At 46.5% G+C, this 21,243-nt stretch overlaps 1 protein-coding gene across 1 annotated transcript; it reads right to left on the bottom strand.

The window, feature by feature from the left end:
* Window positions 1–1,397: 1,397 nt before the first annotated feature.
* Window positions 1,398–4,491, bottom strand: NPBWR2 (neuropeptides B and W receptor 2). The gene is made up of 2 exons (XM_005422165.2): window positions 4,382–4,491; window positions 1,398–3,871 (listed from the first exon to the last, which is right to left on the bottom strand). The coding sequence occupies exon 2, from the start codon at window positions 3,226–3,228 to the stop codon at window positions 2,230–2,232; it is 999 nt and encodes a 332-aa protein (XP_005422222.1). The 5' UTR covers window positions 3,229–3,871; window positions 4,382–4,491; the 3' UTR covers window positions 1,398–2,229.
* Window positions 4,492–21,243: the final 16,752 nt, after the last annotated feature.

The raw sequence follows: 21,243 nt of genomic DNA, 5'->3' as shown, positions 1-21,243 counted from the left end.
CGGGGGCGCCGGGGGGGCTGCAGCCTCCCCTGGGCTCGGGAGGGGACCTGGCCACGCAAATCCTTCTCGCCTGGGAGCCTGGCACCCACACGAGCGGCCAAGGCTCGTGTCGGGTGTTTGGCATGGAGAAAATCGCGGATGCAGCAGGATGCTGCCATAGGGAGATGCTGAGATGGAGCTCCCCGTGCTCAGAAAGGGAAGGGGCAGGGGATACAGGAAACATCTGGAAGTGCCCGTGGAGGGTTCAGAGAGGAGGAAACCAGACTCTCCTCAGTGATGTCCAGTGATGGGAGACACCAACTGAAACATGGAAAATTCCATTAAATCATAGGAAGGAGATTCACTGTTTGAGTGGTGAAGTACAGGAACAGGTTGTCCACTGCGGCATCTCCATCCTTGGAGACATTCAAACCCAAGTGGACACGGTGCTGGGAAATTTAACTCTGCTTGAGCCATGCTGTGATTCTGTGGCTGTCATGGAAAAAGCTCCAGCAATATCATTGTCGTGTCTGAAGTGGGTAACTCACACTGAAAAGCTCCTTTCCATCAAAAAAAAAAAAGTAGTTTTCCTACTTAATAAAATATATTGCCTTTCCTAGAGCCCCAGTGCCAGTGAACAGCGATGTTTCAGCTGATTGGGCAGTTTGTGTGAGAGGTGACATAATTTGAGTCAGTTTTCTCACTCGGAAAGGTTTTTCCACCTGGGAAGCCCATTGCCAGCAGGTGGCAACCATGCTAAAGCAAAATTTCTGGAGAAGGTTTGCCTGGAATAATGTGTTCTCCTTCATTGTTCTACCACAGCTAGCACCTTTAATATGGAGAAGGCAACAGAGTGATCTTGTATCCACACATCTGTTTTTAGTTTTCTATAAATGAAATTGGCATCCCGAGGAACTGAGGGTTGTCAGTTTGGGTGTTGGGGTGCTCAGGGCACTGAATTGCCCCGAGCAGTCTACCTGGGGTCTCCACCCACACCCACCCATGGCTCTGAGAGGCCATTTCACCTGAGAACTGCAGCCTCCTTTCCTTTTGTGTTACCTGTCCTGCACTTCCCTGGGGGAATTGAGACAGGTAAGAGCCAAGCTTGGTGCCTGGGGTCAGAGGAAAGATGGAAAGAAATATTTTAGCTATGACAGCTTTCCTAAAAGCAGTAACACACAAACTTCACAGGGCTAAAGAGTGTGAGAATGAGTTTTCCAAGCTTTCCATATGGAGTTTCTGATCTCCAGGCTCTCCCAGTCAAGTCCTGGTTTTGTTCATATATTTTGACTATTTGTCTGTGAAAGAAGAAACTTTATGTCTGCAGTGCTCACTGGAGTTTTTCTTATGGCTTACAAAATAGCTTAATTTTGTTACAAACCTACCGTGTTTTATTTTATAATAGGCAACATGCAATATATATAGCAAAGATATGGCACAAGTAGCATAAATTTTCTCTTGTGAAAGAAGGACCAGTCTCTTTATTCCCCCATGAGGTTTATTTCATTACTCACTCCTAAATAAATATGTATTTGACACTTAACAGGAACAACTAGTTCAAAATGATTTCTAACACAAATTCTCACAGTTGTTATAATATTTGTATGGTGTGCTGTTTAGCACTATTTTTGAGACTCAGATCTTCCTTTTGGTCCAAATTTAACAAGTCAGAGAAGAGGAAATTTGTGGTGGGGTGGAAGATGGACATCCTTTAAAATCAAAAGAAAGCCATAACACACAGGAACATACATGAACATGGAAAATAGTTTCTTTTCTCTTCCAAATACTCATCCTCTGTTTTACAGATATTTCATTGAAAGTGCTCATTAGCTGTGCTCCATTAAACAATCCTCCCTAATAACTCAGTGATAAAAAACTGAGTTTTGCACTCCTCTGGAAATTGGTCTCCAGCCTGTCCGTGCTGTACAGCAGATGGCAATAAAGGACCACTCTGTGGCACAAGTACACCCCTGAAAAGGAAATGTTCTGTCCTTAATAATTCAGAGGGTGAAATTAAAAACCAGGGTCTAGAAATGCAACTCTGAGAAGCTGGAAGGAGCAAAGAGGGGAAATACAAGAGTTGCAAATGGGCAGGACAAACCCTGTTGCTGATGAGGGTTACAAACAGACCACACATTACATGTAAACCAAAGAAAGGACGTTGTGCATTCGTTGGCCACTCCTCCAGTCTGCAAAGTTTCTCCTGAAAAACCCTGGAAGGGCAGGGACCTGCCAGCCCCAGCTTCCTGTTCAAGAAGTTCTGCATTCCAGCAGCTTCCGGAAACTTTTCCGAAAACTGTCATCCAGGAAAGCGTACAAGAAAGGATTCAAGCATGAGTTGGCATAGCTTAGGCTGGTGATGAAGTAGGATATCCCAATGACCATGGAGGTCTGGGGTAAGTCAGTGGTCAAAGCCACGATGGTGGCCAGGTGGAAGGGGGTCCAGCAGAAGAGGAACACAGCCAGGACTATGAAGACCATGATGGTGACTTTCTTCTTGGCTTTGTCCAGGGCTCTGGCATTGGAGTTCAAGTGCATGTTCCTCAGCTTGTAGAGCATCATGGTGTAGAGGATGCAGATGGTGGATACCGGAATGGCAAAGCCAAGGATGAGGGTGTAGATCCTGCTGGCTTTGAACCAAAACCTCTCAGGCTTGGGAAAATTGAGACCACAGCTCTTGATCTCCAGGTCATCGGTGTAGACGTTGGCAAAGATGATGAAAGGGAGGACTATGATGGTGACCAGGATCCAGATGCACAGGCTGACAATCCTGGCTGCTCGGTACGTTCGGTGCGGCATCCTCTTGGACCTGACCGTAGCCAGCACCACCAGGTACCTGTCTATGCTCATCACTGTCAGGAAATAAATGCTGGAGAAGATATTGTAGTGGTCTATGGACAAGATGACCTTGCAGAGGATTTCTCCGAAGGGCCAGTAGCGGAGGAGGTGCTCTGCAATGTTGATGGGCAAGACAAGGGTGAACAAGTCATCAGCGATAGCAAGGTTCAGGATGAACATGTTGGTCACAGTCTTCATCTTGGGGGCCTTGAGGATCACATAGATGACAGCAGTGTTGCCTGTGAGCCCCACAGCACAGATCACAGAGTAGATCACGGGCAGGACAACGTAGAAATCAGCTGCCTGCTCTTGGAGGGTGAAGTTGAACCTCATGCTGTTTTCCAGGTAGCAGCTGTTGCCTGCATTGCTGCAGGAGCTGTTCAGATCATCCCAAAAGGAGATGTTTCCCATGCCTATTGACCACAGACCACCCTCAGATCCCACTGAAAGCCTCACTAGCCCAGAAGTGAGAGGTTTTTTGTTTGGTTGGGATATTTTCCCCCTCCTGTGAGAAGCAGCTGTTACCTCATTTAGATGCAGCTTATTTTCAAAGGTGAATTGTGAGGCTTCATGGACCACCTGACTTACCTCTCCCCCCTGTTGGAGAAGTTAGATTTTGAAGTGATGATGGGAGAAAAAAATGTTTGGAAGACATAAGGCTCCATGAACTAAGAAAACAAGAGAATAATGACTTTCTAAATAAATCAAGGAACTCTTCTTTCCGAGAGCATTCCGGTGAGCTTTGGCTTTTCTTTGCTGGGGGAGTTGAGCGGCTCCCGTTCAGCTGTCTACAGTGAGAGTTCTTCTGGGGCTGGCAGGAACAAGGAAGCAGAAGGGGGAATTTTGTGCCTGGCTGACTGTTCACAGCCCTTGGAGGACCAGAGGGATGGCTGCTGTTTCTCTGGCACAGCTCTTGCTTTCCGTGCCGGGGCAGAAGCGTTCCAGTGGTTAATTAGCGCCTGCCTTTGTGTCTGAGTTCAGGCTCTTCATGGACTGGGATTTCACAAACAATGAAGAAGTTTCTGACACTGCTACTCCCCGCTCCCAGGGTCCCCTAGCAAAAGAAGGAGGGGGAAAAATAGTTCAGGGAGTGTTTCTGAAATTAATGGTTAAAGGGGATTAGCCTGCAATCAAAGTACACCTTTAAGCAAGGGTGAGTTATGAATTTACTCACTCTGAAAACCATCCCCAGTACAAACAACCGCGAGCACCCCAAATTTGGCACAGACAGACAGACAAACCTGTAAATCTCAGAAGTTCAGGATTAATCAGGGAAGAGGGAGAAAAGTACCCTGAAAGCAAATCTACTTTAGAGACACAGCAAGAATCATCCCACCTGGAGCAGTCACCACATGCATCACTATTGCCTGACCCATACTTCCAAGAATTCCTCCACAGGGAATGAACAAACAACCCACCCCTACCCCTCCACGGTGAAGATCAAAGGTTTGGCAACCGGTCCCAGGCTCTGCAAAGAGAAGTGCCTCATTTCTCCTACCTTTTGTTGTCGCACAGCAATAAAGTGAGCAGGACTGCCGGGGATGGGGAGTGAGGTGTCCCTTACCTGGGAAGCGGCTCCGCTGCCTCCTCCAGCACCTGCTGCTCGCACTGGTGAGCCTCTTCCCTCTAATCCGAGCTGGAGGAGGGTCTCTGGGCTGCTGACGTACCGGGATTTGCAATCAGATCAACACGATGCTTCTGTGTGTGCGTGTTGTGTGTCTGACCAATTAGCACTTGCTCAGCTCGGGGAAGGGGGGAAACAAGGGTTTTCTCTCTTCAGGGTTATTGAAATAGTAAATACGGTGGATGTTTCCTTCAGGAATGAGGGGGATGTTGAGGGACACGGGCAGCACCCAGGACTGGCTGAGTGAGGGATGAAACGGTGGGAAGCAGGGGGTTAAACTGCTCCAATAGGGAACAGTGGCTGGTTTTAACAAAGGAAGCAGTAGGAGGGTGAGCAACATTACAACGTGCAAAATAAACAAATAAGCAGACTTACCTTGCCAGATCTGTGCTGTCTTCTGCTGCTCTGGGGGAGTTTGGCTGGGTTTCTCCAGCTGGGTCTCTGATCCAACTTTGGAAATTCATTGAAATCCTTCAGATGTGCATCAGGAGTGCAGGAGTCCCGTGAAGCTTCTTGGAAATGCACCCCAGGTCATAGAGCAACAATGTAAGGTCACTTTACCAACATGTCCCTAAAGAAAAAAAAGAAAAAGGGAATCAAGAGTCTTTTGATTCTCCTTTAATCTTTTAAATATTGCCTGACCTTTGTTTCAAAACAAAGCAAGGGAAAACACAGGAATCCATCACTGCCATGCCTGGCTGAGTGCATTTAACCAGGAGGGCCAGCTCATAGATCTGAGCCAGTAGCCAAGAAGTGTGTTTGACTTTGCTCCTCTTCTTTGGATGTTTTTATATTCTTCTGGCAAGATTATTGTGCACCAGTAGCTGGGTGGGAGTAAAACATTTCATGGCACTTCTTAAGGCTGTGGCTATAACTGACTTTTCAGCAGATGGGATTTTTTTTTTATGCCCAATGTACAACTCTTCAAAATATTTTCTGTACCTTGGCCAAAATCTAACCAGACATTGGGCTGAAGGAAAATGAAACAGGAATTCTATTTTCACATTATATTGCATAAGAATGATATGGATGATTCTTCTGCAGATGAAACACCCCTGGAGCTTTCTTCTTGGCTGTTTTGGGAAAGCTGGTGTGGTTTATATGGAGTTGTAAATGAAGCAAGGCTTTGGTAGGTCTGCAGGGGAATGCAGTTTCCAGGAATTGCTGTTGTCTTTTTTCGGAGAAAAACATACAGGAAGGCAGAAAAATTCAGGAGAATGTGATGTTACATTTGCTGATCTGTAACTATTCCCCAGGACAAAAGGGTTTTAAAGTATTTTTCATCCACAATCCTTTGAGGCTTTCTGTTTTTCAGCATAAAATATATCTCTGGTCTCTGGGATAGCTTAAAAGCTGTTCTTTCTCTGCCCAAACTATATTATCTTGGAATTGGCATCATGCTGCCATGGCCAGGGGTTGTGTGCCTGGGTGCTGTGTGTTTGAGGGGCTGCAGGAGCTGTGGTGCTGACGATGCTCCCTTGTGCTTTACCCTCTGCCTTGTGCCTTACTCCTCATTATCCGTAGTGAACGTGCTCTCCGTGCCTTGGTTAGGATGTGCTTGATTAAAATAACCTGTCAGAGATGAGATGGAGACTAATTAAAGCTCACTGCCTGGTGTGGGTAGAGGGGCTTTTGCTTATATGCCCCAAACAAATTACTGGCACCTGCTTTCAGAGCTCCTTGCCTGGTTCTCCAATAAAACTTGTTTGCTTTGGGGAGAACGATTTCCAACAGATCTAAATTCATGTAGGAAATTGCTTTGCAGTAGGAACTGTTCTACCAACAGAGAAAATATTTCCTCTGTGTGTCTCTGGGCCCAACCAGGGCCAGAGGCTGTGCACAGGGGAAAGAGATCTATTTATATTGGTGTGATGGGGAGTGCTTGGAGAGAACATTTCACTCTTCTTGTCTTCTCTGGCTGGGTATCCCTTGATTATAAAAATTACAGTGGGAAAAAGCCCTGGAAATCAAGCACTGGTTTGAAGATGCTGCTACAAAGGGCACGAGCTGCCTGGACCTACTTTTGTGCCAACAGCTCCATCATCAGCACAGTGCAGCAAGGACAAAGATTTTATTCCCGGCAAATCTGTGCCATGGAGATGGACTTTGCCTCTTGAAGCACATGTGCAGCTTAGGTCAGCTGTGCAAACAAAGGCAGCGTTTTAGGGAGGGGGAAATCCCTGCCAATGCTGAATCAGCGGTGCTTTATTGCCTCCCTAAAGCTGATGTGCTGCTGGCTCCAGACAAAGGCCATCCACCATTTTGGAGTTATGGAGAACCTGTTTTGTTGGGCTCCTGCTGCTGTCAAGGAGTCAAGTTCATCTCAAGGACACAGATATACAATCAATAATCTGTTTACCAAAACAAAATGTTCTCGGCTGGCTGTCTTGCAGTCACTGGTTATTAAGGTGATTTATTTGTATGAAGTGTTCAGGCTTTTAAAAGCATTGCAGGTTAATAATAGAATCAGGGAGTAGTTTGGGTTGGAAGGGACCTTTAAAGGTCATCTAGTCCAACCCCCCTGCAATGAGCAAGGACATCATCAACCAGATCAGATTGCTCCGAACTCAACCATCCCACCTGACCTCAAATGCTCCCAGGGATGGGGCATCTACCACCTCTCTGGGTAACCTGTGATAGTGCCTCACCGTCCTCATTGTAAAAAAACTTCTTTCTTATATCTAACTTAAATCCACCCTCCTTCTGTTTAAAGCCATTCCCCCTTGTCCCACCACAACAGGACTTGCTGTCCTGAGAAATGTCCAGAACTGATTACATCAAATGGGCTGAAATTGCTTCTGGCAAGGTAAGTGTGCCTGGTCAGGCTATTTGAAGGATAACATTCACCCACAAGCTGGGAGGTCCTCCTGCTTCCCCTCAAAACCTTCCCAGCCTTATTGAGCCAGGCTGGCTTAGGCAGGTGATGGTGCTCACCTTGTAGGACACCTCAGGGAACCAGGCAAGAGCTGCAGGTGGTGAGGGGTGACTGCAGGGCAAAAGTCCCCATGGGTAAACTGGTGAATTGTGGGCAAAGAAAGTGCTTTTGAACGGTGATAATTGTCACAGACCCAGGGGCTGGTAGCACATCCTGCCCACCCGAAAGCTGCAGTGAAGGCAAAGGGCTTCAGGAAGTGATTTAAGGAAAATGGGAGTCCATAAACGGCCTGTTTTTGTCAGGGAAAGCACATATCAATAACTGCCCTGTCTGGCTCTGCAGGGGAGCAATCCACACAAACCGTGCAGCAATTTCCTCAGACCAGCTGTGATGGGGAATAAAAGCTGTAGCCCTGGGAGCTGGTGGGTGGCTGGCTGGAGCTGTTTGCTCCTTGCCAGCCAAGAAAGAGGTTGGGAGGCTCCTACAGTGGGTTAGCCCTCATTCCCAGCACTTCTTGGAGACCCTGGCTCTTTTACCACACCTTCCCCAGCCCCGTGGTGCTGTCTGGGGCCATCCAGAGGTACCACCAGCCATGGAGGGCAAGTGGCATTGCAAGAGGCTGTCTGGCTGCCAGCAGGAGCTGTGCTGGCAGATGTGTTAATTAAGGGAGCTCTGGTAGAGTACTCCTGACAGTGGGAGCAAGGACACAGTGCCAGTCTTGCTGCAATTAATACATAACTGTGAGAATTTGAGTGCAGAGGGAATGCTGCTTTAAACACCCTCATTTCCTCTCCCACTCCCTGCTGGTCTGGCTTCGAGCAGCCTTGCTCCAGAGAGAAATTAAAATCTGCTTCCATTCCAGGATGCTTTTATTCTCCAGCATTTATTCCTGCTTTTCTCCAGGGCTGGAAGTGAGTGTGTACTTTGGTTGGTTTGCTGCCCTGAGCCAGCTCAGTCTGCTGAAAGCAGAGCCCTTTGGAAGAGGGAGGTTTCTGGAAGTGGACTGTCCCCTTTTCCAGCGCTGCTCATCACCTTTGTGGAGTGTGAGGGGCTCAGAGCAGTGGCCTGGGCTTCCCTTGTGTCAGTGCTGCCACAAGGAGAGGGCAAAAACTGTCCCATGGCTCTGACTGTGCCAGGGATGCTGCTGCCTCATCCCCTTAACTCTGGAAGCAGGAGAAGCAAATCTGCTACATCAGTCTATGGGTTGATTAGTCCTCTGGACTTGGAGCTTTTGTGCTTCCCTATCTCAGAGTTCTTCCATCAGCCCATGTGAGTGACAGGTTCTGTGTAATTTGCCTGTGGGACCTGTGAGGAAAAAGCCTTGGATGTGATGGGACCTGGTGCTGCAGTACTCTGGGGTACAGCTAATTGCTTCCTTTTGGAGTTCTCTTGACCATGGATTTATTAACAGGGCTCTGTTTCCTGCTGGTTGCCTTTATCAGACGTGCACAGAGCGTGTGCAAGGAGGTTCCTCAGCACAGCTGAAGATTAAGACATAAGGAGGAATCCTGGTTTGAAAGGATGAGAACAAAACCAAAATAAAAGGATGTTTTTTACCCAAAGTTAGTGTAAGTCAGCAGGTAGGAATCAGCTCTTCCCTGGATCCCTGTCCTTCCTGTGCTGCTGGCAGATGAGGGTGTCCTGCAGTGCTGTGATCCATCAGCATTCCTGGCAGGAATATACATTATTTAGTTGCCATTAAGCTGGTTGTAACACAGCTGCTAAGAGCCCTTGGTATCTGCCACGTCCAAGTGAGATGAGTTGTCACTTTGACTTTTTAAATGCCATCTGAACTTCCACTTGTGAAAAGTCACCCTTTCTGTCTTTGCTTGACCTGCTTGGAAAATCTGTGAGTCTTTCTTTACAAACATCAGCACTGCAACAGGGCTATAATGCATCCTTGGAAAAACAGCCAGGAGCCCTTCAGGGATCTCACCGGGGAGCAGGCTCTGTGCAATATATTCCAATATCTCTAAGCAACAGCTTAATGTGTTGCCTTGTCTGCTTAAGTAGCAGAGCTCCTCTGGCCTAAAAGCCTCATCACCAGAGGGTTATGGAGTGCAAATTGCTGCTGAATGAATTTGCTGCTTTGTTCACTCTGGTTTCCCCTCCCTTTTGTGTTATGACAGTGAAATGACTCATCTTCACCTTAATATCATGTTTTGGAGAAATGGTCTAATATTTTGTACAATGTTCAATGTAAAAAAACCCAAACCAACAAAACAGATGAAATCTGTTTCCTGGAACAATGTTTTCCAGTGCAATTACACAGAGCCAGCACCTTTCTCCACACTCTTTTGGGCAACAGACATTGTGGAGTACAAAGTTTACAATACCATCAGCTATTGTAAGGAAAAGAGGGAAAAGCAGAAGGAAAAGAAGCAAAAGCAGGTTTGAACTTAGTGAAACATGATTCTGGCTTTGGGCTGCAATAATTTATTACAGCTCTGTTTTACAATTAATGCCAGCCTGACCTACTTAAATAGGACATCATAATTCTTGTGGCCATGTATGTGGTCATGAAAATTCAGTGCTAAGAGCATGAGCCCTGTTGGTTATGTCAGTGTGATGGAGAAAAATGTAAGTTGGATAACTCAGGTGAATTGAGTAGGAAATGGTGTGCTATAAAACTCATAAAAATAATTTAAAATGCGAAAGATAAAAGGAAAAGGGAAGGGATTGCTGCAAGATGGGGTTTATGGCTGGTGCTCTCTGCTCATCTGCACCCCATGCTCATGGCCATAGTGGGGATGTTAGGGACTGCATTCAGTGTGGGCCCCAGAAACAGCCAAAAGAGCAGTGACAGTCAGGAACACCTGGCTCTCCTCTCTTTAAAATCTAATTTGAGCCCCAAAGCAAAGCCCCAGATTTAATTCCCTGGGGATTGAAGCTGTGAGGTCTTTGGCTGGGGCTTTCACAGCATGCTGGGTAAATAAAGCCCCCATCAGAAATCATATTGATCCAAATTATGAATAACCACACCAAAAAGAAGTTTTGGATGCTTGTGGAGGAGAAGCAGAAAAAGTAAAAAAATAAAGGTACACCTCTGTGTTTTCCACAGGGAATAATTTCTGATGTGCAGAACTCACCAGGCCATGCAGGGCCTCCTGCCAGGGGGAATGATTTCAGACAAGTGCTGACTGCGTGGGAGAGGGTGTTTTGTGTTGGAGGGCTGAGCTATCACTGAAGTTTTTCACTTCTAATACTTGGAAATATCAGTGTCATTTTGTCAGTAAGGAGCACACTCAGTGTCTGAGACATCTCCATCTCCGCCTGCTTCACAACTCCACTTGAAGGCAGATGAAAATTATTTCCTTGTAAATGACCTGTTGTCAACAAATTCTGCAAGCCCTTACTGAGTCTCCTTGCCATGAAGTTGATTTTCTATTTATTTTTTTCCTTTTTTTTAAGAAGAAGAATTGCTTTCTACTTGCAAATGTTAAGTAAATTTCTCCCAGCCTGGGATGTCAGGAGGTGCACATCCTGTACAGAAACACTCCCCAACTGCATCAATAACCTTTTTGTACTGCTCAGTGAGTCCTAGAAAACTGCAGAGCAGTTTTGTGTCTCTGCAGGTTACTTGGCAATCAATTCTCCATCTCTGATGAATCCTAATTTACAGGGAGGATGTGACGAACTCCCTCCTCTGCAATCGGGAGTTGGCAGTGCCCATTCTTCTGCGGATTTTTGGGTTCACCAGAATAATATCACAGGAACAGAGGTGTTGTGCAGCATTCCTGCTTGCTTTGCTCCTCATTTTGTGGGGCAGACAGCAGCCTTCTACAGCCCTAAAAAGGGCAGGGGATTTTCTGGACTGGGAAGAAAAGCATCCGTGAGAGAGGCAGGATATGATGCTGTTACCCATCACTGGTGTTCCCACCTCTGTTGGCAGATTTCCCTCCCTTCCTGCCCTGGGGCACCTGAGTAATGGGTGGTGTAGTGATGTTGTCCATTTTGAAATCAGTCAAAGGGTTTCTGGACTTATTTCCAGCATGAAAACAAACCCTGTTCTGCTGGTTGTATGAGGGGGAAAGAATGATTTCAGGCAGAGAGAGGCAACAAAGAGGTGACAGACCAGCGAATTTTTTCCATGTGGCTGCAGGGAGGGAGAAGAATTGTGGTGTGGAGATCCGTTGTTAATGTAAAAGCAACAAAAGCAACCCAAACAGTGAGTGAGCATCGCTTGAGCTGTCAATAAGGGCTGGATCCCTCCTGCTCTTTCTCCTGCCAGAGGTGCTTGTGTGAGGCTGGCTGTCCCTGTCATTTACCTTTTGATTGCACAGCTGTTTCTTAGAAAACAGTTGGCTTTTCAGACTCTCCTGGGCATTCAAGTGAGTCCAGGAGATGTGGGGGTGAGCTGATACGTGGGTTTGGATGGCCTTGGCTGCTAGGTGTTGCTATGTTTCCTGATGCTGGTCTCCAGAGCAATCCCTGGCACGCTGCTTTTGTGGAAGGCAAAACAGAAAAAAGTGCTTGAAATTAACTGTTCTGGGGAAATGCAATGAATTTTCTGCTAGGAACTGCACATAAGCAAAGATGGAGCCTGAATTAGGGATCTACCCTTGTGGGGGTCCCTTACACTGATACAAAGCCCTCTGTGCCTCTCTAGAGGGTTGTCACCCTACAGAAACATGTCACTTCAGGTCAGGGAGGGAGATTTGACATCACAAAACATCGAGGGAAATTCTCCTTTTCTGGCCAGGAAAACCAGGGGGTGTGCCTGCTGTGTTCCACAAGCAGGAAATCAATTGCTGAGGGATTTCTGCTGGGAGATTTGTGCTTTATGAAATTCATGCCAGGGGCAGAGGACTGGGGAGCTGGAAATGATAGCGCTGTCTTCCTCCCCTCTGCTGCTTTAATTGTTTGTAATGATTTAATAAGCAGCACTATTCTTCCCTGCAGCAAACACAGACATGTGGCATTTTATTACCTTTATTAGGGCTCCTTTTCGGAATCTCTTTGCTGTATTTCCTTCTTTGCAGGCTTGGTCCAAAACTTGGAGAAGTCAGTGTGAGAACTGGACTTTGTGCTGTCAACATTCTGAGCGTTGAGCCAGCACCAAATCTGTGCAACTGTATGGGAAGGAAGTAATAAGGACAAATGACGTGACTTAAACAAGGAAATGCTCTTGGCTTTCGCACTTTATGTGCACAAATGCACACCAGGAGAGGAAGAGCAAATCAGGTACAAGCTCCCAGTACTTGCAGAAGAATGAATGGAAATAACATCCTGTTTAGGCTGGAAATCAGGAGGAAATTTGTACCCATCAGAAGAGTGTTGAAGTGGAGCAGCTGCCTAGTGACAACAGTCAGGTGGAGAAGCGAAACCCCAAATTAATGGCTTTTAATGTGGAGTTTTTTGGATGTTGGAGTCTTTAGAAGCAGATCTTGTGAGTCCCATGGGCAATGCAGGTGGCTTCCCAGGGGAGCATCCCTGTCCCGTGCCAGGGATCTGCTGCCCTGGTCCCACGGAGTGATTTGGGTTGTACCTGATGGCCCAGCAGAGCTTGGGGAAATGCCTCAATGCTTTTTGGATTTGAATGGCATTTGGGTCAAATCAAGCTTCTCCTCTGAGGGATGGAGTCTTGAGCTCTCACAGGTTTTACTTGAACATTCCTTTAATCTGTCCCCATGCCAAAACCCCCCAGCAGATTCCCTGCTCCTGCCTCTCTGTGTCTCCCACAGCTGTGACCCTCAGAGCTTTTCCCTTACACTAAAAGAACTGGAAATTGGCTGGGTTTTGCTGCCTCTTGGCAACAAAATTGTCTCCTATTGTGCAGCTCAGGGGGAAAGAAACCTCTTCCTCCCTTCAGTCTGCTGCAACAAAGTGTTTTGTTCCTCTTTGTGAAGAACTAGGAAGAAACATTTCTTTTTAAGATGAGGGAGCCCAATTCAATTCCCTTATCATTTTGAGCAAAATAACCAAGTTATTTATGTTGAAAGTCACTCCAAAATTTTGAAGAGATCTTTTTAGAAAATATTTCTCTTGGTGACTGATTATGAGTGGGTATGGGAAGAAACTCTTTGCATTGAACCACTCAAAGCAGTAATTTCTTCCTAAAGAGTAGATGTAATTACATTTTTTGGGTGAAAAAAAAAGTAGTAGTGGACCAAAGAAGCTTCAAGCTGATCATTATTTGCTGCCAATGACTGAATTAAATGCACAGGCTTCCTATCAGCTCTGCCAGACAAAACACTGCATTTGGGTTATTGGGGGTTTTGTCAGAAATCTCTGTAGCATGAATAGTTCATGGACTTATCTCTGCTGGCTTCAGCCACTCCTGCTGTCCATCATATCTGGCTATTATAAGGCAGCTCTTTTCATTATGATGTCTTTTAATTCAGATATCTGAGCCTTTTTTTCTACTTCTAGTCCCAGTTTTCAGTAGGACAAACATTTTTTTATCTGTGAGTGTATTCAGTGGTGGCCACACAAGTGAAGGCAAGGAGCTGGCAGGTGATAATTTATGAAACTTTCTATAATGGGAAAAAACTCAGCATTCAATTTCCATCTCCTTAGAAATCTCTATTTCTTTTCTTGTCTCTTGTGCTCTTTGTGGCTGGTCTGAGTTTAGTGCTTGGAAATGCAATTATATGGATTCCAATTCTTTTGAGAGAGAATAATCTTGTACACAAAGCCAAATAAATTTAACTTTTCAATATTAGAGCAGTTTGATGTCCAGGCTTGGGACCTGGCAGTGGTTAGTGCCTGGCCAGCCTCAGAACACAGAGTTCGTCTGATTTAGGTGAAATTTCATGCATTGGAGACAAAGTAAAATTGCCTCTTATTTGCTCAGCACTAAAAATCCATCTGAAGCTGATTGCCAAGACTTGCTGCTGAATGATGGGATTAACCCCTGCAATGGCACCATGAAATGAGAGACTGGGAGAGGAATATTAAAAAATGGCGTTTCCAACCATGCGCAGGCCCTGGCGTCCTGCTGTTGGCTTGGTGCTTCAAAGGGGCTGATTTTGATGGTTTTAGAGGCACTAACCTGGGCAGGGAAATGCACCTCAGGCAGCAATTTCTTCTCTGGTGTCTGCAAGTGCCTTTATCTCCCTTCGTCCTCCTCAGAACTGAAATCCTGCACGGACCGAGGGAATCTGAGGCTTTGGGAAGGCCCAGTAGTGACAGATTTTGGTGAGATTTGAGTCAGGAGACGGAGGCAGGAGCAGAAGGCGCTGCAATCTTCATCCTTGTGCTCTCCTGCATGCTGATGCAGTGTGAAGGAGGCAGGGATTCCATAAAGCACCTTCTGTAGATCCTGAGGGGAAAAAAAAACAAGTGGCAAGTTCTTTAATTTGTTAGAGTTTCAGGCTGTGCTGCACCTCAGGGCCAGGCTCTACCTCTCTCTGCTCCAGCTGGTGCTTCCACGCTGTCCTCTGTGGTTTTTATTTGCAAATCACCTCTCTGACCAGCTTCCACTTTAAAAATTCAGCACCACGTTTGTGGCTGAACAGGTCCCAGAGCTGGGGAGAAGGATTTGAGATGCAATTTGCACCACAGAGTTGTTACAGCGGGGAAAATGTCGCATCCCTCCTGTGCCTGGAGCTGCTAATCTTGTTCTGAACATTGGAAACCTCTTCAACTTCTCTCATTATACCTAAATTTGATTACTGCTTTGATTTCACACCTCTTTCATGCAGGCTTTTCCTCTCTTCTTGGCTGGAATTGTCAGGCCTGAAAAGAGAAATTTTGTCAAGCCTTAGGACAGTTCCCATCATCTATCCCTGCTCCTAATGCTGCTTTTAATTACCTTGGGAACCTGAGCAAGAAGGAAACTGGGAGGAAAAGTATAGGCACAGAGGCCAAAGTGTAAATGCAGATTCTGGGTTACCAGAGTCTGCAGTGTTGTGGGGATCTGGGCCATGCAAAGTGATGTCTTTCTCTGTGATGAATGGCTGATTCCCTCTGTATCTCCTCCTGAAGTTCCTGTAATTCCTGTGCACCAGGGCTGGTGCTGGAACTGCAGCCACACAAACTCCCCATGGAGCTGTGTGGGACCCAGTGGGAATCATTTATTTGCTGCTTTTGATGAAAAGTTGTGACATGAACCTCAGTGTCAGGGAGGTGACACATTAATGCTGCTGCTGTCAGACACTGCCCACACACCGTGTCTGGAGACAGCTCAGGAGAAGATGAAGAAAAACCAGGATTAAATCCCATGTGCTACTGAACTGTATCAGAGATAAACTGCTTGGAGTGAAGTCTGTGAAGTGACTGGGGAGAGCTGGATGAAAGGGACAGCTCTGAGAAGTGTGTGGTACGTCAGTGATGTCCTAATACTGATCTTTGCACAGAGATGAAAAAGTATCAGTTTGCATGGCCTGAATGTCTGGGTCTGGAAATTCTGCATTGCACAAACTGTGCTGAGCTCGTCTGGCTCTGAAATATCATCTCTGCACCTTAGCCAGGAACAGCATCAGAGTTCTGAACAGATTAATAAAAATCAGTCATAGCCCAGAAGCAAACCTTGGCAATACACGTCTGTGGCAGGTGAGGAGACCAAAAGCTTTCATTATTGTTCTTTGAAAATGAATCCAGCAATAAAAAATCCTCTCTCTTGGCATTAAAATGCTTTAGTTTCAGCTCTGCCCCAGACTATCAAGGTCAAGTGTTTCTCTGGGTGGTTGGGGGTAGGTTCTCCCCCATAGCTCTCTGCAGGTTGGTGCTAATTAAAGATGTTCTGTCAGGTTCTCATATTTTGGTGCCCAAGCAGGGAGTGCAGAACAGGGATTACAAGTACTGACATTTGCTGTACTAGAAAGTCCAAGGCACAAATTTGTGCCAATTAACACCTTTAACTGGGAGGATTGATTCATGTTGTGCTTGTACCAGAGTCTGGGGACAGAGGGAGTTTCCAAAGGAAATCTTGGTCCATGGAGGGCTGAGGCTCCCTCCAGGCTGGTCCACCCCTCAGGGTGCCCAGGAACAGGGGTTGCCACAGCCCAGTGCACCCTTGTTAGCCCTGGGGCTACCCAGGGAAGAGCCATGGCTGAGGCTCTGCAGGAGCAGGCAGGCTCAGCCCTGCTCCAGCATGGGATCCCATGGGACAGGGCACACTGGGATTTGCCCCTACAGCTACCAAGTGTGCCCAGAGAAACTGCAAGGAGAGGGTGACCTCAGTCAGTGGGACCCCTCTGTGCACAGGGACCTCCAGCCCTGGGAACCTGGAGCAAGTGGAAACCACAACTTTGCAAATGCTGCCTGTGCCCAAAGCAAATGCAAAGAGAACTGGGGTGTGAAAAAGAAAATTTGTTTATTTATAGAAGAACATCAACAACAATACAGAACTTTTACATTGTAAGAATATTTGTAACAACAACAATCCATAGAACATATATACATAAGAACCTATCTAGCAAAAATATGTGAAACATATTTACAGAAGACAAAAATAAGTCCTAAATCCTATTCCTGAAGACAACAAACTGTAAAACCTATGTACAAAAGGGTGGCATCTCTATCCGAAATGTCCATCAGTCCTGGAAGAAAAGCCATGGTCACTCCAGTCAGGCACAGAGGGCTCTTCCATGTGCCCTCAGGCTGGCACATGCTGGCACAGGAGGACTCTGCTACCAGAGCTAAGCCTGGCTGGGTCTGGGATGGAGCTTGTGTGGCCCAAAGCGAGCACAGGACAGGCTGTGGGTGGCCACCAGATTTCAGTGCATGGGGTACCATGTCCCTGAGCAGGGACCAGCCCAGCTCCAGCCTGGAAGCACGGGACTCACTCTGCCTGTGGGGACCACATGCCTGTCCTGCTGCTGGCATTGGTCTTCATCCCAAAATCATGGCCTCTTCCTCATCTTTTTCATCAATGTCCATGTCCTCAATATACTCTTCCATTTCCACTTCCATCTCCTCTTCCACATCCACATCCACTTCCATCTCTTCGTCCACATCCATATCCACCTCCATCTCCTCCTCTCCAGTCTCTTCTTCCTCCATTTCCACGTCCTCCACTGTATGAGTCTGGATATCCACCTCCATCTCTTCCTCTCCGTCTGTGACAGCCTGCAGAGGTGGCAAAACCTCAGAGTGGGGTCCCTGGCCCACACCATCCCCACAGAGCTGCACCCCACCCGGGCAGCTGGGGGTGTCCACCTCCATGGAATGGCACCATACCTTCCTCAGGACAAATGTGAGCATCCTGCAGGGATGGATGACAAAATCCAGGCACTAGGGAGCTTTCAGGACTGATGGGGGTAGCAGGGGGCAAGTGACAAGAACAGTGACAGGGGTGGGCAGGAGCACAGTGAAGCGTGGGCTGACACAAGGGCTGACACAAGGGCCAGTGGTTGAGTTGTGCTCTTTGCTGGGTGCTGGCAGTTCCAGCTGGAACGTGGGATGTGACATCACAGTTCCCAGGAGTCCAGGGTCAACCTGAAGTGGACACTGGGGATCTCTGAATGGTTGGGCTTGGAAGTGACCCTGAAGATCATCTTGTCCAAGCTGAGCAATCTTACCCCAGACCTTGGGGGAGCCCTGTTCCCAAGGATGGGACACCCACAGCCTCTGTGCACAGCCTGGGCCAGTGCCTCACCACCCTCAGTGCAAAAGAGCAGCTTCCTTAGATCCAGCTTCAATCAACCTCCTGCAGTTGAAAGCCATCCCCCTTGTCCTGTCACCACAGGCCCTGTTGAGCCCTCTGTCCCCTTCTTTCCTGTGGGGCCCGTCCAGTCCTGCACAGCCGCAGTGGGGCCTCCCAGTGTCTCCTCCTTCCAGGCTGAGCATCCCCAGCCCCACTTGGACAGCAGTCAGTGAGATCAGGGGATGTCAAGGCTGAAGAGTAGCAAGTAGCATCAGGGACTGAGAGACGGAAGCTTTAGACCCAGATTTGCCTCTAAATGTACAAAATTAATAACAGTTGAGGGGAAGATGATGGGACACTGGCTCTGTTCTAACTGGTCAATTTTTTTTTCTTCTTTTCTGTCATGCTGACCCAGGTTTTTCTGTTTGAAAGGAAGCTTGGCACAATGTCCACTGTCTTCTCCATTTGTGAAACACCAAGCAGAGTCTGGGCAGGCTGATGATGCAGAGCAAAACCTGCAAATATACTGGTGATCCTGAGCCTGGGGGTGCAGCTAAACCCAGGCAAAAGTAATTTCTGGAAAGTCGAGCCTGGTTTACATTTTCTTGAGTTTGGCTATGCCAACTTAACCAGTCATTTATAAAAAAGCAAATAAATAAAAAGCTCAAACCAAAACAGACAAAAACCCAAATAAACAAACCCACGCAAACCAATCAAACAGATAAAAAACCCCAAATAAAACCAAAGGGAATGAGGAGTTAGTGTTAGTTGTGAGGATATCACAGCAGGCAAATAGCTGCTTCCCACAGGATCACCATAAAAAACCACATATAACAGCTGCTCCAAAATATACCCAACAGGAGAAAAATAAAAAGTGATACATGGCAACTTTGGGGGCAGCTCCACATTGAGGTGAAGGATGAGCAATGGTACAGATCTAGCATTCCCCACCCTCCAGGCTGCTGTTTGCTCCTGATGAAAGACCCTTGCAGGACTGTGGCCCCTCTCAGTGCAGTGTAAATCATTCCCACAGCTCTCAGCTGAGCCACTGGCATTTCCAGAGTGACATCCAGGCACAATCCTGAGCATCTTCATGCCTAGAACCACAAAACAGCTCAGGCTCTCCCTGGACTGGGTTTTCAGGGGAGGTTTCCATATCACTGTGAGATCTGTTCATCCCTCAACACGTCTGACTTTATGTACAATGATACATTTGGGTTCCTTCCTTGCTCCTGTGTGCCAGTGAGGAACCATCCATGTGAATGGAGGATGTTGTGAACAGGAACATTTATTCCTGGATTGCCATTTTGCTTCACTGTCACTCAGCTGAACATGGTCCTTATCTAAGAAGGACTTACAAGAAATGTGTAGGAATTTTGGCTCTGAGAGGAGCAGAAAGCACATTTTCTACACCACATTCAGAGCAGATGCAGCTTCCCTGGCAGAACAGTGATTGCCATTCATCTTCCTGGGAAGAATGTGGAGACATTCAGAGATCACAGGTTCAGCTGGCCTTTGGCTTTGTGTACCTCATTTCACATGGCCAGTTTCAAGGGCCATTAAAAGAGGTTCATGTTTGCCTTGCTACCCAGAAGTGCTGTAGTTATTTCCAGGAGAAAACAAAAAATTGGCTGTCCTCTGGTGTGGTAGAAATCCCACCTCAGTTGTGACTCTGAGAGCAAGGACAGCCTGTGCTTTTTGGGGCTGTAACAGCTGAGAGTGTGGCAGAGCAGTTTTTATATTATTTTTAGAGTCCTGAAAACATTGTTCCCAAAACAATCTTTCTCTCCTGTCTTCTGTCATAAACTGTGGAACAGAGAAAATGGAAAGGAGCAGAGGTTTGTTTAAATTGGCTGAGGTTTTTTTAAGTCTTAAAATAGTGTCAGCTTGATGCATGATACTTTAGAAATTGGATTAGTAGCACCTTTTTCATCCCACCAGAGAGGTGGGATTTAAGACTTCCAACAACAGAAACACTGCATGTGCAAGAGCTCAGTTTTCCACCCCTCACACAAGTATCTTGCTGTACTATTTTAAGCAGCCTCAGCCAGATATATTAAAATACTGCTCCAAACAACAACAGAATGAAAACGTTCCACCAAATGGGGAAAAATAAGAAAAGTGGGCGGCAGCCCTTTCTGAAGAGCTTGTGTTGATTTTGCAAAATTGGATGCAAACAAAGTTTGCCATATTTCTTTCCTAGAAAAATGTAGATATTTAATAGAAATCTGTGTTTGAGGCTGCTAAATTGGGTGTGATTTTAGACCTGGGAGGAGCAAAACAGGTTCCAGAGAAGCTGTGGTTGTGTCACCCTTGGAAGTGTTCAAGGCCAGGTTGGATGGGGCTTGGAGCAACCTGGTCTAGGGGAAGCGTCCTGAGTATGCTGAGTCCATGAAAAGAAACTTTTGGTTTTCCTGAGATGCTGCCTTTGCAAGGGGAGCTCACAAATACCCCACGTAGTTTGAAATGCCCTGAGCAAAACCCAGCTGTGCTTTCTCACAGATGATGAGGGATTTTCAGTTTTATTTTATGGGGGATTTTCAGAGGGCAGTGGAAGAGCAGCTGAATGTGTTTGACAGGCAGAGAGGGCCAGTGTGGAAGCAGCTTAATTCAATGGAGATTTTCCTTCTGTGATCCTGTATAACCTGAGGCACTCTGGGGCTCTTGAACCCAGCAGCTGGGCAAGTTAATCATGGTAACAAGTGATAAATTAACCTGCCTCACTCTCCGTAGCATGGGTGTGATGAGCATTGAGTAAACCAATGAGCACTTGCCGAGATGGGAGCTTGTTCTTTGCCAGGGAGGAGGGAGAAAATATTGCTTGGAGTAAATAAAGCAACTCTGCTTCCCCAGGAAGAGGAAAAGAAGCAATTAAATATGTGAGTGCTGCATGGAATAATTTGCACAAGGATATATCTTGTCTGCTATGCAGGAATGTTCCCAATAAACCATGCTTCTCCTGACCTTTATTTTTCTGTATTTCTACCACATGATACAAGAGACTCTCAATTAAAAAAAACCAAAACAAACACCTTGTGGGGAGGCATTTTTTCCTTTCTTCAGAGTGCCTCTTTCTTTTGTTCCCTCCAGAGCTCTCACTTTGTTTCTGCTGTTCTTTGGAGCACATGGTTACCTCTTTCCTGACCCCCTGCGCTTGTTTTGGCTCTGGGTGTCATGGCCACTGTTATTTGTGGGTTTTTTTTCCTCCATCTACTCCTGTCTCTTCAAGTGGTTTACCTTCATTTGCCTGTTGGAGTGATAGATTTTTCTCACACTTTATTACTTAGTGCTTTTTCTTCATTCTCTAAAACCAACTTCTCCCTTGCCCTGTGGCTGTTAGATGCCATTATAGGAGCATTCATTCTTTCTCTACTGCTTGTCTGAGCTTTCACAGGG

This window comes from Geospiza fortis, unplaced genomic scaffold (assembly GCF_000277835.1).
Source record: "Geospiza fortis unplaced genomic scaffold, GeoFor_1.0 scaffold188, whole genome shotgun sequence".
Taxonomy (NCBI): domain Eukaryota; kingdom Metazoa; phylum Chordata; class Aves; order Passeriformes; family Thraupidae; genus Geospiza; species Geospiza fortis.
This window is presented reverse-complemented; position numbering and strand designations above follow the sequence as displayed.